This window comes from Lacerta agilis, chromosome 17, assembly GCF_009819535.1.
Source record: "Lacerta agilis isolate rLacAgi1 chromosome 17, rLacAgi1.pri, whole genome shotgun sequence".
In the NCBI taxonomy this organism is placed as follows: domain Eukaryota; kingdom Metazoa; phylum Chordata; class Lepidosauria; order Squamata; family Lacertidae; genus Lacerta; species Lacerta agilis.
In genome coordinates, this window is record NC_046328.1 from 31,386,248 (window position 1) to 31,402,260 (window position 16,013).

Here is a 16,013-nt window from a genome sequence, read left to right on the forward strand (position 1 = left end):
CTACATGATCAGTTTTTTATATATATAATCTATAGACACAGATAATAGAGCCTCTCTCTCTGTACAGGACACATAAAGAGATATGTACAGGAACCCCCCCCCTCGGGTTGAGGGCTAGGCGATCACGTCCCCCCCACCCTACACGCACCCTCCAGCTTGAGAGTCACCAGGAAGACAGAGTATTTCGCTGCCGCCGCCACCTATCTCTGGGGTGGGCATTCCTGGGGCACGGTGCCCTTCCCCACTACGCAGGGCGCACAACTCTCCTTCGCAAAAGTTTTCTCAGGCTGTGCAAAACACTCGCCGTGTCCTGACCTGAGCCATTTTTTAAAAGTTCCTGAAGGTGGTTCTGTCTCTCCAGGTGCCTTTTTCTTTTTTCTTTTTTTTGCCCTTCTTTTTTTTTTTGCAGTGGGGCATTGGAAAAGGCGGGCAGGTTGCCTATTGCTGCGGTCTTCAAAAGAGACTGGGAGCCCGGCAGGAGGAGGGAAATGCCATATTCTGTTTTTCTTCTTCTCCGGGACACCAAAACAAAACCCCGGCCGCCCCTCCGAAGTCCGCAGGAGATGGAGGGCCTGGTCTGAAATACCCGCCATTCCCCTCACACACATGAGCAGCCCCAGCGAGCGGCAGATGGGGGGAAAGAGAAAAATCGGAAGCGGAGGAAACTCCCCCCCCCCCAAAGCTGGCGGGGAGGAGCAGCAGCAGCAGGAAGAAGGAGCAGCACAGCCAGGAAGGTCAGTCGTCCTCCATCTTGGGGCCTTTCCTCCTCACTCTGCATCACCTCAAGCTGCCTCCCTTTGGAATTGTATTTCTTTTGATATATAGATTTTAAAAAGGTCTGGTGTTTTCTCTGTTTTTCTTGTCCTCAGAAGCAAACCGGGGAGGGCCACTGGCACAGGCTGGGTCGGTGAGCTTGAGTCGGGGCCCCTCTCCTGCGGCGACTCGCGGGCGGCTAGGAGGCCAGCAGGGTCATGAGGAAGAGGGCAGCAGCCACCGCCAAGGGTAAGTGTTCCCGCTTCGGACTCGTCCCGCTGATGCTTTTCTCCAGCTTAGGCATCTCGGGGTTAAAATTATCTGCAAGGGGGGAGAAAAAGAGAGAGAAAGAGAAAAGGGGAAGATTGGACTCTAGCAAGGAGTTGGGCACCCTCTCCCCTCCCCTGGCAAGTGCCTCCTGCTCAAAGCGCCTTCAAGATGGCGGGCAGCAAAGGATTCTGGGTATCAGGGAGGAAGACGGCTGCTACCCTACAGCTCAAGGGTCAGGGACCCTCTTCCTGCAGCAAGTGTCTCCTGCTCAAAGCGCCTTCAAGATGGCGGGCAGCAAAGGATTCTGGGTACCAGGGAGGAAGATGGCTGCTACCCCACAGCTCAAGGGTCAGGGACCCTCTTCCTGCAGCACGTGCCTCCTGCTCAAAGCGCCTTCAAGATGGCGGGCAGCAAAGGATTCTGGGTATCAGGGGGGAAGATGGCTGCTACCCCACAGCTCAAGGGTCAGGGACCCTCTTCCTGCAGCAAGTGTCTCCTGCTCAAAGCGCCTTCAAGATGGCGGGCAGCAAAGGATTCTGGGTATCAGGGAGGAAGACGGCTGCTACCCCACAGCTCAAGGGTCAGGGACCCTCTTCCTGCAGCAAGTGTCTCCTGCTCAAAGCGCCTTCAAGATGGCGGGCAGCAAAGGATTCTGGGTATCAGGGAGGAAGACGGCTGCTACCCCACAGCTCAAGGGTCAGGGACCCTCTTCCTGCAGCAAGTGTCTCCTGCTCAAAGCGCCTTCAAGATGGCGGGCAGCAAAGGATTCTGGGTACCAGGGAGGAAGATGGCTGCTACCCCACAGCTCAAGGGTCAGGGACCCTCTTCCTGCAGCAAGTGTCTCCTGCTCAAAGCTCCTTCAAGATGGCGGGCAGCAAAGGATTCTGGGTATCAGGGAGGAAGACGGCTGCTACCCCAGCAGCTCAAGGGTCAGGGACCCTCCTCCTGCAGCAAGTGTCTCCTGCTCAAAGCTCCTTCAAGATGGCGGGCAGCAAAGGATTCTGGGTATCAGGGAGGAAGACGGCTGCTACCCCAGCAGCTCAAGGGTCAGGGACCCTCCTCCTGCAGCAAGTGTCTCCTGCTCAAAGCTCCTTCAAGATGGCGGGCAGCAAAGGATTCTGGGTGTATTGGGGAAGGGGACGGCACCTACGCCACAGCTAGAGGGCTTTATTACCCAGTCCAGGACAGGCAGAATTCTGGAGAAGTTCTTGCCCTCTTTCCAGCAAGTGGACGGGGGCACTGCCAATAGGGAGGGGCTGGTGTTTTGCTGAGTCTCCAGGAGAAAAACCAGCGCCCCCTGCCGCCCCCCACCCCAGCAGAGAGAGAGCACTGTGGGCATCACTCACCCAAGTCCTCGATCTTCACCTCGGGCCCTATAGTGAACTGCGGGAGGGTCGGAACCGCTTTCTCCCCAGAATGCGACGCTGTGGGCAGGAGAGGGTGGGGGGGAAGAGGGTTATGCCCAGGGGGGAGAGAGGACGGTGACCAGGTCCCAAACCCCACCGCCCCTAACAGCCCTCCGTTGTGGTTTTCACCAACCCCACCCCAATGAAGCTTGCTGCCCCCCCCAACCCTGGGTGCCCCTTGTATGGTTTTTTTTTTGGAGGGGGGGTTTGAGATGCCAGTGGGTCACGTGACACACAACGTAGGTTTTTTCTGGGAGAAAGTGGTGCATGCACCAGGAGGGCTGTGGGTGCGTCAGAAATGATGAACAGCACCTTATAGGGGGCGGAGTATTATGGGGTGCACGCAGAGCACAAATCTTTCACTGCATTTCTTTATACTAAGCCTTAGTGTGGGTTATCGTTAGCGGGCTGTTTAGCCTTAGTGTCCTTTCCAAATCGACGCCATCAGAACATAGGCAGCGGCCCTATTGAGAGTCAGACCAATTGGTCCACCTGGCTCAATACAGTCTACACTGGCTGGCAGCAGCTCTGCAGCATTTCAGACGGGGCATTGCCAGCCCTTCCTGGAGATGCTGGATCATCTGCATGCAAAGCAGGTGGTTTACTGCTGACCTTCTCTTAAATATAATAGAATTGTTCTAGTCCTCATGGTTTTGACAAAGAAGCTGCTGTAGGAATGTAAAGCACTGCCTTATTCCAATTCTGGGTCCCTCTAGCTCAGGGATCTCTGCACTGACTGGGGCTGATGGGAGTTGCAGTCCAAAAATAGCTGGAAGGCCCCAGATTATGGGATGGAGACACAGAGGCACGGCTGGTGCTGAGTGCCCTCTGTTGCTCACTGCGCCTCTTCCCCCCCCCCCCACGGAAATTCTTCATGCTGCTCTGTGTCGGAAACGCTTTGGGTATTTTGATAGATAAGCCAGTTTGGAAATACGTAATACGGCAACCGTATCATTGCACAGAAGTATTGGGTAAATGGCACAGGCTGTGTAGAACGTGATTAATAAATTAACGGCGGCGGTAAATGTTGTGAAATATTCAGCGGATTTATGCACTTATATAAACAGCCGGAGGTCAGTCTCACAGGGCACAGGCGAGGAGGGGCTGTTTGTCACTGGAAAGTGAAGAGAAAAACTGCCTTCGGGGTTTGTCTGCTCTCTCTGAATGCGCCCCGTGCGCCGAATGAAAGAAACGTAAACATTACGAAATCCCCTTTTCATGTGGGAATGCCGGAGACCTTTCCTTCTGTTGCACCTCCATTTCACCACACAGAGGCGCATTAGAGAGAGAGCTAACCATGAGGACTAGCACCTTGCTTTTGAAGGAGGGAAAAAGCAGGAGGTAAAATTTCTAAGAAGTATCTACACAGCACCCTGTCCATGAGGGCTCACAATTCGCTTTGGAAAATAAAAACAGCGCAATGATAATGAAGATTGTCAGCATGCTTTGCTTAGCACCAGAGTCTGTGGCGCAATTGCAGAAAGCATGGAAACAGAAACAGAGAAAGGATGCCTGCAGAGAGAGAACAAAAAGCCGGCTGCTTAGAACCTCTGTGGGCTTTTGCACCCCAGATAATCCTTGCTCCCTTTGGTCAGGCACAGATATCTAGAGCAGGACAGAAGAAGAAAAATGAGGGGCTTGTATCCACCTCTCAGAGTAGACCCATTAACTTGAATGAGCATGACCATTTTCCCTAACAGGTCTACACTGAGTCGAACTTAGCTGGATGCAACGCAGCGTGTGTTTGCGTGGGATGAACGTGCTCAGAGCGCTTGGGACAAGGGATGTGTCTCGCGCACACCGGGGGTGACGGGTGTGCCCCAGGGAGGTGGGGGGGGGGTGCCAGGTGGGGGTTCAAAAGAGAAAAGGAGCCAGGCACTCACGGGAGGCGCAGCAGACAAAGACCTTCATTCGGAGGCAGGCCCGGCGGTGGTTGTGCGTCGGAGTCGCTGGAAAGGAACAGAAAGCAACGTCAGAAGAGGCTGCTGGATCAGGCCAAAGGCCCATCCAGTCGAGGATCCTGTTCTCCCATTGGCCAGCTGGATGCCCCAATGGGAAGCCTGCAATCTACTGTTCAGTGGTAGACTGCCGTAGGACATGCAGGTTCTGCTCTGAACTGCTGTGGCCATTGACATCAGAAGAGCCCTGCTGGATCAGGCCCAGTGGTCCATCCAGTCAGCATCCTATTCCCCTGGTGGCCAGTCAGTTGGCGGGGGGGGGGTTTCTACCTGCTTTCTTAAGAAAGAAAGGAAGAGGTATATTTGCAGAATAGGCACCCACACACCCCAAAAATTCATAGGGCGGGAGTTCCATTAGCTAAGGCCAAAGGAACCTCCTTGGGCAAAGGCAGTCTATCTGAGCCATATGCTAAGTTCCTCCCCAGCACCTGGGATCCCCTGAGCTGCAAATGCCAATGATTGCACCTGGGGGCCCTTTTGCACCGAAGGTGCTATGTTTCAGCAGCAGGAGACCGACCCTGCAGGCAGAAATCTCCATGCCCCTGTCCAGGGCAGACAATACCGAGCTGGACAGGCCAACAGTCCAACAGCTTGGTGTAGAAGGCCCTTCGTCCAGAATCTTGAGGACTAGCACCTCGCTTTTATTTCAAGGGGAAGGGCACACAGCTCAGCGACAGAGCCCTTGCTTTGCATCCAGAAGGTGGGATCCCCAATGGCATCTCCAGTAGGGCTGGAGAGACACTGCAAGACAACGACTGAACTTAGCTGGAGCAATGTTTTGACTCTGTGTCAGCCGGCAGCTCCATGCTGCCCCCACCCCTTGGGGGGCCTCGGCTGTTGCCCAACAGCCTGGATTTCTGGCGCTGGTCCCAGAAACGCACCTTCCACCTGCTGGCATCCTGCAGATGAGAATCAGGGCAGCCAGCCTTGTTTACTTGATCCCTATCTGTTTGCACCCCGGAAGGATCACGGCCTGAACTAACCAACCCCCACCTTTGCCCGTTCCTCAAGGCTCCCCCCCCCCCACACCAGCTCCTCAGCCGCCTTCGGGATCCGGGCCCTTGGCAAGGGACTCCCCTGCCTTTCAATGCAAGGAGGAAGCATTAGCAAATTGATCAACACGGTCCTCCATCTCTCCTTCCCTTTAAAGAAGGCAAGGAGCGTAATCTCTAGTAAAAGGTTTAATCTCGCACTCGGATCTGGCTGTACTCATTATAGACGTGTTCAGCAACATTTGCTGGCTGGAGAGGCGGGGGGATTTTTTGAGGGGTGGGGTGGGAGGAGAAGGGAAAGAGCCACTGGCAAACTTGGGTCTTCTAAATGGCCCACTGGCTACAGCTACAAACGCCAGTGTGTCGTAGAGGATGAGTAAAACGATTGCACATGTGCACGTTGTACACATATAAACTGGGATGGCTCTGCTGGTAGAGCACGAGACTCAATGTCAGAGTTGCAGGTTCGAGCCCCACGGTGGGCAAACGATTCCTGCATTGCAGGCGTTGGATCCTTGTGGTCCCGTCCAGCTCTACAATTCTAATGATTCTTGCCTTTTTCCATTTCATCCTCATTTCCATTTCAACTCTCTGCGGTAGGTTAGCCCAAGAGAGAGAGAGGGAGTGACTGGCCCCAAGTCACCCAGTGGGCTTCATAGCTGAGTGGGGATTTGAACCCTGGTCTCTCAGGTCCTATTCCAGCACTCTAACCGGTACTGTTGGCTTCCAGCTCCCAGCAGCCAGCCCAACCAATCATCAGGGATAATGGGAGTTATAGCCCACAGCATTCCCATCTCTGTACCAGACACACATCCCAACCAATCAGGGATCACTTATTTAATGAACTTAAGAGAGGTGTAACACAGGGGTGGGGAACCTTTGGCCCTCCAGATGCGGCTGGACTCCAATGCCCATCAACCCCAGTCAATGTGCCCAATGGTCAGGGACGATGGGAGCTGTCGCTCAACAATGTTCTTGGGCTCCAGCTCCCATTAGCCAGCTAACAGATCCTTCCCTCCACCCATTCACGCTGGAGTCACCCTGTCCCGTATCATGTGATTCTTCCCAAGGTGTAGATTGGGCCTGAGCAAAGCTGCACCAAATTTTAACCAGGGCTGCCCCCTGGTGGACCCTAGAAGTACAGCCCTGCCAGGTGAAACAAGGAGTAGAGGTGTGGAGGGCAGAGGAAATGTGTGCGCACGCATCTGAAAGGAAGAATTTCCTTTAAAAATTGGTCAGGCGGGGCTGAATCAGCACCCTTAACTAGCTGGACCTTTCTGCAGCCTTAATGGGAGATAGAGGCTTCATCCGCCCCACACATTTATAGCACTATGATGCCACTTTAGATAGTCATGGCTTCCTTCAAGGACTCCTGGGAACCAAACCTTATTCAAGGTGCTAAGAGTCCTTAGGAGTGCTTTAATTTTAAGGTAAGCATTTAAGATTGTTGGATGAGGACTGAGGAGACCCAGGTTTAAATCTCCACTCAGCCACCGAGCTCATTGGGTGACCTTGGGCCAGCCACTCTCTCTCAGTCTCAATCCTAACATCCCTTGCTGGTTACAGGTAGGTAGCCGTGTTGGTCTGCCATAGTAAAAAAAAAAAAAAAATCCTTCCAGTAGCACCGTAGAGACCAACTGAGTTTGTTCTTGGTATGAGCTTTCGTGTGCATGCACACTTCTTGTTGTGAGGCTGGGGAAAAAAATGCAGGGTTGGAAAACTCTGTGCGTCCTCAAGTTCCTCAGAGGAATGGTGAGATATAAACACAAATCAGTCAATCAGAACTCTACTGTCTACTCAAATCAGGAGCGGGAGATTGGACCCAAGACCTTCTTTCATGCAAAGCAGGTGCTCTGCTACCAAATTTTCCTTTGAGTAAGATTCTAGTCCCCATCGTTCTGGATAAAAGTTTCACTTAAACAGGGACATAGGAAGCTGCCTCATCCTGAGTCGGACCACTGGTGCAATCTAGCTCAGAAGACGAAGGGGATTGAACCCAAATCCTTTACCATTGAGTTTATGGGCCCTTTTCCAAAGACTTCCCCTGAGCTCACAACATGTTTCCCTCTACTGAATAAGCCCGCTGCACCATCAAGCTCATTCCTGTCTAATAATAATAATAATAATAATAATAATAATATTTATTATTTGTACCCCACCCATCTGGCTGGATTTCCCCGGCCACTCTGGGCGGCCTCCAACAAAAATCAAATACATTAAAATATCACACATTAAAAGCTTCCCTAAACAGGGCTGCCTTCAGATGTCCTCTAAATGTCTGGTAGTTGTCTATCTCTTTGACATCTGAAGGGAGGGCGTTCCACAGGGCGGGCGCCACTACCGAGAAGGCCCTCTGCCTGGTTCCCTGTAGCTTTGCTTCTCGCAGTGAGGGAACCGCCAGAAGGCCCTCGGTGCTGGACCTCAGTGTCCGGGCTGAATGATGGGGGTGGAGACGCTCCTTCAGGTATACAGGACCGAGGCCGTTTAGGGCTTTAAAGGTCAGCACCAACACTTTGAATTGTGCTCAGAAACTACTCTAGTCTTCCTGAACCTTGGGCCCCCTGGCCGATGTTTTGGACCTCAGCTGGCACTGGTGGGAGTTGCAATCCAAAACCTCAGCCAGGCCCCAGTGCAAGAAGACTACTTTGGTTTTGACTAGCTGGGAGCTCTCCCAAATCCTTCAAGCCTCAGAAACGGGGGTCCTTCCAATCACTTGCTAACAGAGACCCCTTTCTCAACTCAACGGATGGTGTCAGGGATGGAAATCAGCCCCACACCTGCACCCCGGGAGCTACAAACACCGCTTGCGTTTAAGGAATACCGGACGGTTGTGTCTCAGAGACTCACAGATGTAGTAATACTCGTGCCCAGCGTGGAACTCGTATCCCAGCGAGAAGGCGCTGTAGCGCTGGAACTTCTCCGAGAACTTGATGGGGCTGTGGGGAGCGTGGGGCCGGTTGCACTCCCAGCGCTTGAAGCCCTGGCTGATGTTGCACGTTCGGTAGCCCTCGTGGTTCACCATGTAGAGGATGTACTGCTCCATGCGCCCCTCGGGGACAGAGGCATTGTAGTGCGGGCAGTAGATGTCCAGGTAGTCGTTGACGTTCACCTGGACCGTGTAGCCCTCGCGGCGCAAGCTGGGAAGGAGAAGGAGAAAGGGGGGGGGAGAGTCAGGATTGGTCCCAAGCAAGCAAGCAAACAAACTGCAACTCCCCAGTTTGCGGAAAGGAGCATTCATGCACATGTGTCATTTTCAGAACTTGCACACAGGCGGAAATATTATTATTATTATTATTATTATTATTATTATTATTATTATTATTATTATTACTACTACTACTACTACTACCCCAAAATGCAGATATCCAGCAAAATGCAGCCATATTAGAATTACAGAATTGTAGAGTTGGGAGGGTCCCCGGGGGTCATCTAGTCCAACCCCCTGCAATGCAGGAATCTTTTGCCCCAACATGGGGCTCAAACCCACAACTCTGAGATTAAGTCTCACAGCACTACCTACTGAGCTGTCTTGAATAGATGTGGCTAATTTAGATTTGTTAATTTTGACAGGTCTACGCTGAGTAGTTGGATACAACCCATGGTTATTATTATTATTGGCAATAATAACCTATTAATTATTATTAATAGTTAATAATGTTAATTTTTCCATTACCTCTCGAGACAGACGCCAACAACACAAACAGTGACTAATTATTTATTCAATTTATCTCCTCCTTCCACCCAAAGGAGCCCAGCCCTTGGATAGCTCAGTTGCTACAGTATGAGACTCTTAGTCTCAGGGTTGCAGGTTCAAACCCCACATTGGGCGAAAGATTCCTGCATTTGCAGGGGGTTGGACTGGATGACCCTCATGGTCCCTTCCAACTCTACAATTCTACGATACATTAAACGACAAAGCAGCAAATAAACCCAATTTAAAATAAGCACACCCTACAAAAACATGTAAAAATGATTAGGGGGGGATGGAAGAACATCAGATTTGGTTTGCGCTTTTTTGTGGGGGGAGGTGGAGAGGAGAGAGAAAACGCAAGGCTGCTACATGCAAGTTGTGGCTCCCTCCTGAAAGGTAACTGCTGTCTTGGATAACAAAGCACAGTCACAGCCCAAGTTTAAATGAATATAAAAACTGATCAATGTATTAAAAGTATTAATAGATTTGCACAGAGAGTCTGCCTCAATACCTTTGTATGTAAAAGCAAGGAAATGGGGATAAATGCCAGTATTTGACAACCACACCCCCAGCCCAGAGGACCCCCCATCAACAACAAGGAGTTTGGGGTTCTCCCAACGCCCAAGCTTGTCAAAGCCCCATTAGTCGGATGAAGTTCCAAGAGGCGACCACTAGAGGCCGCAGAACGCAACCTGGCACCTCCACCACCAGTCCACTAAATGCACTCTGTTCGGGATGAGCTTGCCATTCATTTCAATGAAATGGGTCCGCTGGGCCCTCCCAATGCAAACAGCACCCCCAGAATCAGGGCTGTGTCTGCCCCAAGTCCCTGCAGGAGCAGAGAATACAGTACTGGGGGTGGAGTACTCTGAAACCCCTCAACATGTTTGAGGTTGGAAGGAAGAAGGAGAAGAAGAGGAGGGGTTTGGATTTGATATCCCGCTTTATCACTACCCGAAGGAGTCTCAAAGCGGCTCACGTTCTCCTTCCCCTTCCTCCCCCACAACAAACTCTCTGTGAGGTGAGTGGGGCTGAGAGACTTCAGAGAAGTGGGACTAGCCCATGGTCACCCAGCAGCTGCATGTGGAGGAGCGGGGAAGCGAACCCGGTTCACCAGATTACGAGTCCGCCGCTCTTAACCACTACACCACACTGGCTCCTCCCAGCCCTGTCTAGTCCACCCCTCTGCACTGCAGGGACCACAGCTAAGGAATCCCTGACCCACGGCCACCCAACCTCTGGCTATGAAGGAGCACTTTCCGAGGGAGTCCAGTGTTATATAGTCCCACTCAGACCCGCTGCAATTAATCCGTGTGATGAACCTGGGCCCCTCGGTTGCAACAGGTCTACTCTTAAATAGTTGCACGTCACCTTGAATGCCCTCAATTATTTCCCACCTCTCTTCCATCACGGAACCAAAGGCGGCATTTAGATGGTCTGCAAATGAATAGTAGCCAGACCAGAGGGGTGGAATCTCAAGCCCAGAGCTGGAATGTGGCCCCCAGGCCTCTCTGTGTGTCCCTTGAATGAGGGGAGTGGAGACGCTCCTTCAGGTATACTGGGCCAGGCCGTTTAGGCGCAGGCAAAGGCAAACTCCGGCCCTCCAGATGTTTGGGACTACAATTCCCACCATCCCTAGCTAACAGGACCAGTGGTCAGGGATGATGGGAATTGTAGTCCCAAACATCTGGAGGGCTGGAGTTTGCATATGCCTGGTTTAGGGCTTTAAAGGTCAGCACCAACACTTTGAATTGTGCTCAGAAACGTACTGGGAGCCAATGCAAGTCTTGAAGGACTGGTGTTACGTGGTCTCAATGGCCGCTCCCAGTCACCAGTCTAGCTGCCGCTTTCTGGATTAGTTGTAGTTTCTGGGTCACCTTCAAAGGCAGCCCCAAGTAGAGTGCATTGCAGTAGTCCAAGTGGGAGATAACTAGAGCATGCACCACTCTGGTGAGACAGTTTGTGGGCAGGAAGGGTCTCAGCCTGTGTACCAGATGGAGCTGGTAGACAGCTGCCCTGGACACAGAATTGACCTCCCTGGACAGCTGTAAGTCCAAAATGAACCCTAGACTGAACACCTGGGAGGTAACAACAGCAGCAGCAAGCCATTGGAGGTAAAATTGAAATCTGTTGCTCCACCCGCTTTTCCCTCTGTCTCTGCCCAACACCGGCATGTGGCCCTCAGGTGAATGTGGCCCTCAGGAAGGAAAAGGCCTCCTTTGCTTTCAGACCCTCAGTACTAAAGAGTGTGTGGACGTCACCTGACAAAACACCCTGTGCGCTTGCAGGGTGGAGATTTCTCTCCCGCACAGCTGGCAAAACCAGAATAAAGAATAATGCAACGGTAGGAATTATGTAAATGCACTCTCATTTGCATGACTGATACAGGTGAAAGAATTCAGTGCTGTCCTGCTGGGGGAGGGGGGGCGAGGAAAGACCTGGGTTCAAATCACCACTCAGGTGGGTTTTCCTTCTAGCATTTGCTCTCTCTCTCTCTCTCTCTCTCTCTCAGCCTGTCCTACCTCGGAGCGTTATTGGGAAGCCGGAAAGTGAGAAGGGTTGGGAGACAGAATCATAGAACCATAGAGATGGAAGGGATCCAAGGGTCATCTAGTCCAACCCCCTGCTATGCAGGAATGAAGTTATGTCGCCCTAGCTTCTCGTTTCAAACCGTTACCAGAATAAAAATAAAAGTTTTCACACCCACACCGTAGAATGCAAAGCACCATTTATACACTTTAAACAGTCACAACTCCTCCCCTGAATCATGGGAACTGTAGTTTGCACCCTCACAGAGTTGCAGCCCCCTTAACAAACAGCGCTTCCCACGATTCCTGGGGAAAGCCCTGTGTGCTTTAAATGAGTGGTGCAAACAGCAGAGTGGCATCAGGGATGCTTTCCGCTGCGAGTTCTGCATTTCAGGGGGTTGGACCAGATGACCCTTGGGGGTCCCTTCCAACTCTAGGATGCTACAAATGCGGCCTTAGTTGGACGCTAACTGAACTGAAAGTCTTCCAAATTTTGCTTGAGGCCAAGGGGATGAGCAGTGCTGGGCGGTCATCTTGCAGGATGGCTTTGTATCCGTTTTATAATGGATATATTTTTTAATCAAGCCAGACCTTGCACCTACCATCCGACCCCCTCCCCGTCCCCCACTCCGCCCGCTCCTAGCTCTGCAGGTTGCCTGTGTATAAATGACAGGAGTCAGCCTAACGCTATCGGGCGTCTGGGGCCGCGTTGATTGACACCTTGCGAGATCGGTCTGGACAGCAACAGTCATCTCGATGCGCCCGGAACGGACACGACCTGCGGATGCTGGGCTGGGAAGATTCTGGTGGCCGTATCTGAGCCACGAGGTCGTCCGTGTCCCCCCCTCCACCCCTCTGCTTCCCCCAGACCCTTCCAATCCTCTCGCTCGAACCCGTGCAAGGCACCCTCCCCATGCTCTCCTTTTCCAAGCTCGTGTCAAACGGAGGACGCTGAACATCAATTGGCCACAGACACACATGCTGTGCAGATGCGCTCTGCAAATTATTTATGTATTTCTAATTTGCAAAACGCAACTTATGTCAAGACTCCTGATGTGGTGCTGGAGGCGCTAGGGGACTGAGGATGGAGGGCCGGTAGGGTGTAGTGTTGGAATAGAACCTGGGAGAGAGCTGGGTTCGAATCCCCATGCAAAAGTGAAGCATGCTGAGTGACAGCTGCTTGGGCTGGAAGTCCAGATTTTAGGGCAGGAGCCAGTAAACTGAACTGCCGCTTTCATTTAGAAAGAAAGCAAAACTTCTCGTCTATATGAATTGGCATGTTTGTGGCCTCAGGCCAGTCACTGTCTCTTAGCCTAGCCTACCTGACAAGGTTGTTGTGGGGAAGGAGGAACCATGTATGCCACCTTGAGTTCCTTAGGGTGGGGTGGGGGGGGAAGGGGGTGCAATAAATGCAATAAATGCAATATAAATAAAAATGGAGAGCAATGCAATTTTCTTGGCTCACCAAACACATTGGGGGAAATGTTTTCCTGCAATGTAGGGGGTTCAACTAGAAGACCCTTGTGGTCCCTTCCAACTCTATGATTCGATGTGTGCAAAGACGTTGTGCATACAATGATAATAAAAAGCTGCTTGGAAAAACGCATTAGCCAAAACTGCATGCATAAATGTGTTTATCAGGAGAAAGTTGCGCAAGAGAAATGAATTGCCGAAAAGAAAAGAAAAATCATTTATTTTGCAGAAAAATAAATGAATTGCAAATTGCTGTGGAGAACTGCATTTAAGATTGGGAAAATTAAGAAAACGAAGCTAAACTGAAATGGACAGATTCATCCATCCCGCTGGGGGAAGGACTCTCTTTATTTTGCCACCAGTAAAAATGGTGCCAACATATCCACATATAGTCAGTCAATGTGGACCACAGCTCCCATTATCCCTGCCCATTGGAGATGCTGGCTGAGGCTCATGGGAGGTGTAGTCTGAGAACGTTGCTGTTTGTTGTTGTTGTTGTTGATTCAATTTATATACTGCCCTTTATCCAAAGATCTCAGGGCGGTGTACACAAGTGTTAGAAACTCCCATTGTTCTAGGCGCATTTTGCAACAGGGAACTTCATTAGCGGGATGAGTTTTTGAGCTCTGGGCGCAGTACTGCGCCTAATATTTCAGATTAAAACTGCAAAGTGGAAGGAAAAGAGGACCTTTTTCTGCCTCCCCCACTTCCAGCCACTCTCTGAAGACTGGAGAAAAGACCCTCTTAAGAATATTAGGGGCGGGCAGGGGAAGGACTAGACCATGTGAAAGTTCATTCATTTTCAGCTTTGTACAGTATTCTTGTTATTTTAAAAGACGCGTCTAGAGATTCTGTTGTGGTGCCCATAACCTGGGTTTGTGGTGCCATCTAACACTGCGTGTACACCATTAAGAACGTAATATACACTGCATTGTTGAACTACAACTCCCATCATCCCTGCTTTACACCTCTGCAGGTGCATTTAATATGTGTTCCCTGATTGGTTGGGACATGTGTCAAGTACAGTCGTGAGGAACCTGCAGGCCTCTGGGTGTTGCTGGACTACAACTGCCATCGCCCGTGGCCACAGGCCACACTAGCTGGGGCCGACGGGGGCAGGAACCCAACAACACCCTGTCTTTCAGGGTTATCACAGGCTGGTTTCTTGGGGCCACTGAGTGAAGAGAACATGGGGGGAACCGCATGTCCAGGACCACCTTTTGTGTTGTGATGGTGCACAAAACCAGACTGAAGTATGAACCAGGCCACCCGCTAAAAATCAGCTACTGGGGATCCTTCTGTGTGTCCCATCCCTCCTTCAGGAGGAGGGTGGCAATCAAGTACGGGGCCTTTGTGGTGGTGACCCCCCCAAAACCCCTCTGCTGCATCCCCTCCAGAAAGAGTCACTCATTTCCCCCTTTCCAATCCCCTTGTGCTATTTAAATGCTGCCGAGTGTTCTGTTTATAGCCCCGTGTGTGTGATTTTAAAGATGGGTTTTATTTTTAATTTTTTTAAAAAATCCCGTATCTAAATTTTACCACAAATTCTATAAGTTGTGCAGCTGCCTGAAAGCCTCGCAAAACAGGAGGAGGAAAGTGGGATGTGGGGTGGTATTTGGTGGATTCATTATTTACATAAAACGCACTGCCGACTCTTGTGATTTGAAGGCAATCCCAGGAAATTTTTTTTTAAGGGGAAAAAAACACACCCACACACTTTCTGCCGAAAGAGAAAATTCCAGCAGCCAGAAGGAAGATGTGCCAAAAAGAAAGAAGTGGGGGGGGGGGGAGAGAGAGTTATAAAGAACTTGAAAAGAGATGTTGAGGAGCAGGGAGGGGAAAAGCCCTATAAGCAGCTCTCCAAGCTGTTGAAAGAGACAGAGGGAACGGTTGCAGTCTAGCTCTCAGAAAGCTTTCTTGCAGTGATAATGGTACTACCCACCCAGAGGGCTAGACTGCTGATGGGGACAGACTAACTGCAAGCAGCTCACTCTGTTGCAGGATGAATCCCAAGCTCAGCTGGTAGAGCACGAGTCTCTTAATCTCATGGTTGTGGGTTCGAGCCCCACGTAGGGTAAAATATTCCTGCACTGCAGGGGGTTGGACTAGATGACCCTCGGGGGTCCCTTCCAACTCTACGGTTCTGTGAAGCTTGGTTCAAACACTCTAAAGCAGGGCTCAGCAAACTTTTTCAGCAGGGGGCCGGACCACTGTCCCTCAGACCTTGTGGGGGGCCGGACTATATTTTGGAAAAAAAAAATGAACGAATTCCTATGCCCCACAAATAACCCAGAGATGCATTTTAAATAAAAGCACACATTCTACTCATGTAAAAACACCAGGAAAGGCCCCACAAATAACCCAGAGGTGCATTTTAAATAAAAGGACACATTCTACTCATGTAAAAACACGCTGATTCCTGGACCATCCATGGGCCGGATTGAGAAGGCGATTGGGCCGCATCCAGCCCCCAGGCCTTAGTTTGGGGACCCCTGATCTAAAGTGTGGTTAGGGGCTCTTCCGAGGGAGAAGAAAGGCCATCTCTCCCAGCTCACAAGCGCCACTTAAGGTAGCCCCAGAAAGGCTGGAAGGAGAACCTTAATACATTTGTGTGGAAAGAGGAATTATTATGCTCAAGACAATCCATCTTCTACACAATTATTAAGCTTAATAGGTAATTTTATTTATTAGATTGAGGCTTCCTCCAAAGGAAGGAGTTGTATCCATGCTAACACAATTAAAACATATCAATCCTGATTCAATTAAAATGTCCAAAAGGCAGTTTAGAACCATGTTCAAAACTTCTAAGAGCGATCACCTAGGCTGCATTCGTGTCATACCTGTACATTTAAAGTGCTGCGATACCACTTTAAACAGCCATGGCTTCCCCCAAAGAATCCTGGGAGCTGTAGTTTGTGCAGAGTTGCTAGGAGACACCCCCC

General features: G+C 50.8%; 1 protein-coding gene across 2 annotated transcripts in view; it reads right to left on the minus strand.

The window, feature by feature from the left end:
- Window positions 1-685: 685 nt before the first annotated feature.
- EFNA3 (ephrin A3) overlaps window positions 686-16,013 on the minus strand; it is a 55,838-nt gene continuing 40,510 nt past the window's right edge. The window contains exons 2-5 of one of the 2 annotated variants that reach the window (XM_033174516.1): window positions 8,227-8,516; window positions 4,313-4,378; window positions 2,370-2,447; window positions 688-1,074 (exon numbers count right to left, since the gene is read on the minus strand). In XM_033174516.1, coding sequence (XP_033030407.1) covers window positions 953-1,074; window positions 2,370-2,447; window positions 4,313-4,378; window positions 8,227-8,516 — 556 coding nt within the window. In that variant the 3' untranslated portion in view covers window positions 688-952. Of the gene's footprint in view, window positions 1,075-2,369; window positions 2,448-4,312; window positions 4,379-8,226; window positions 8,517-16,013 lie in introns of both variants that reach the window. The other variant, XM_033174517.1, reaches the window with a different exon arrangement.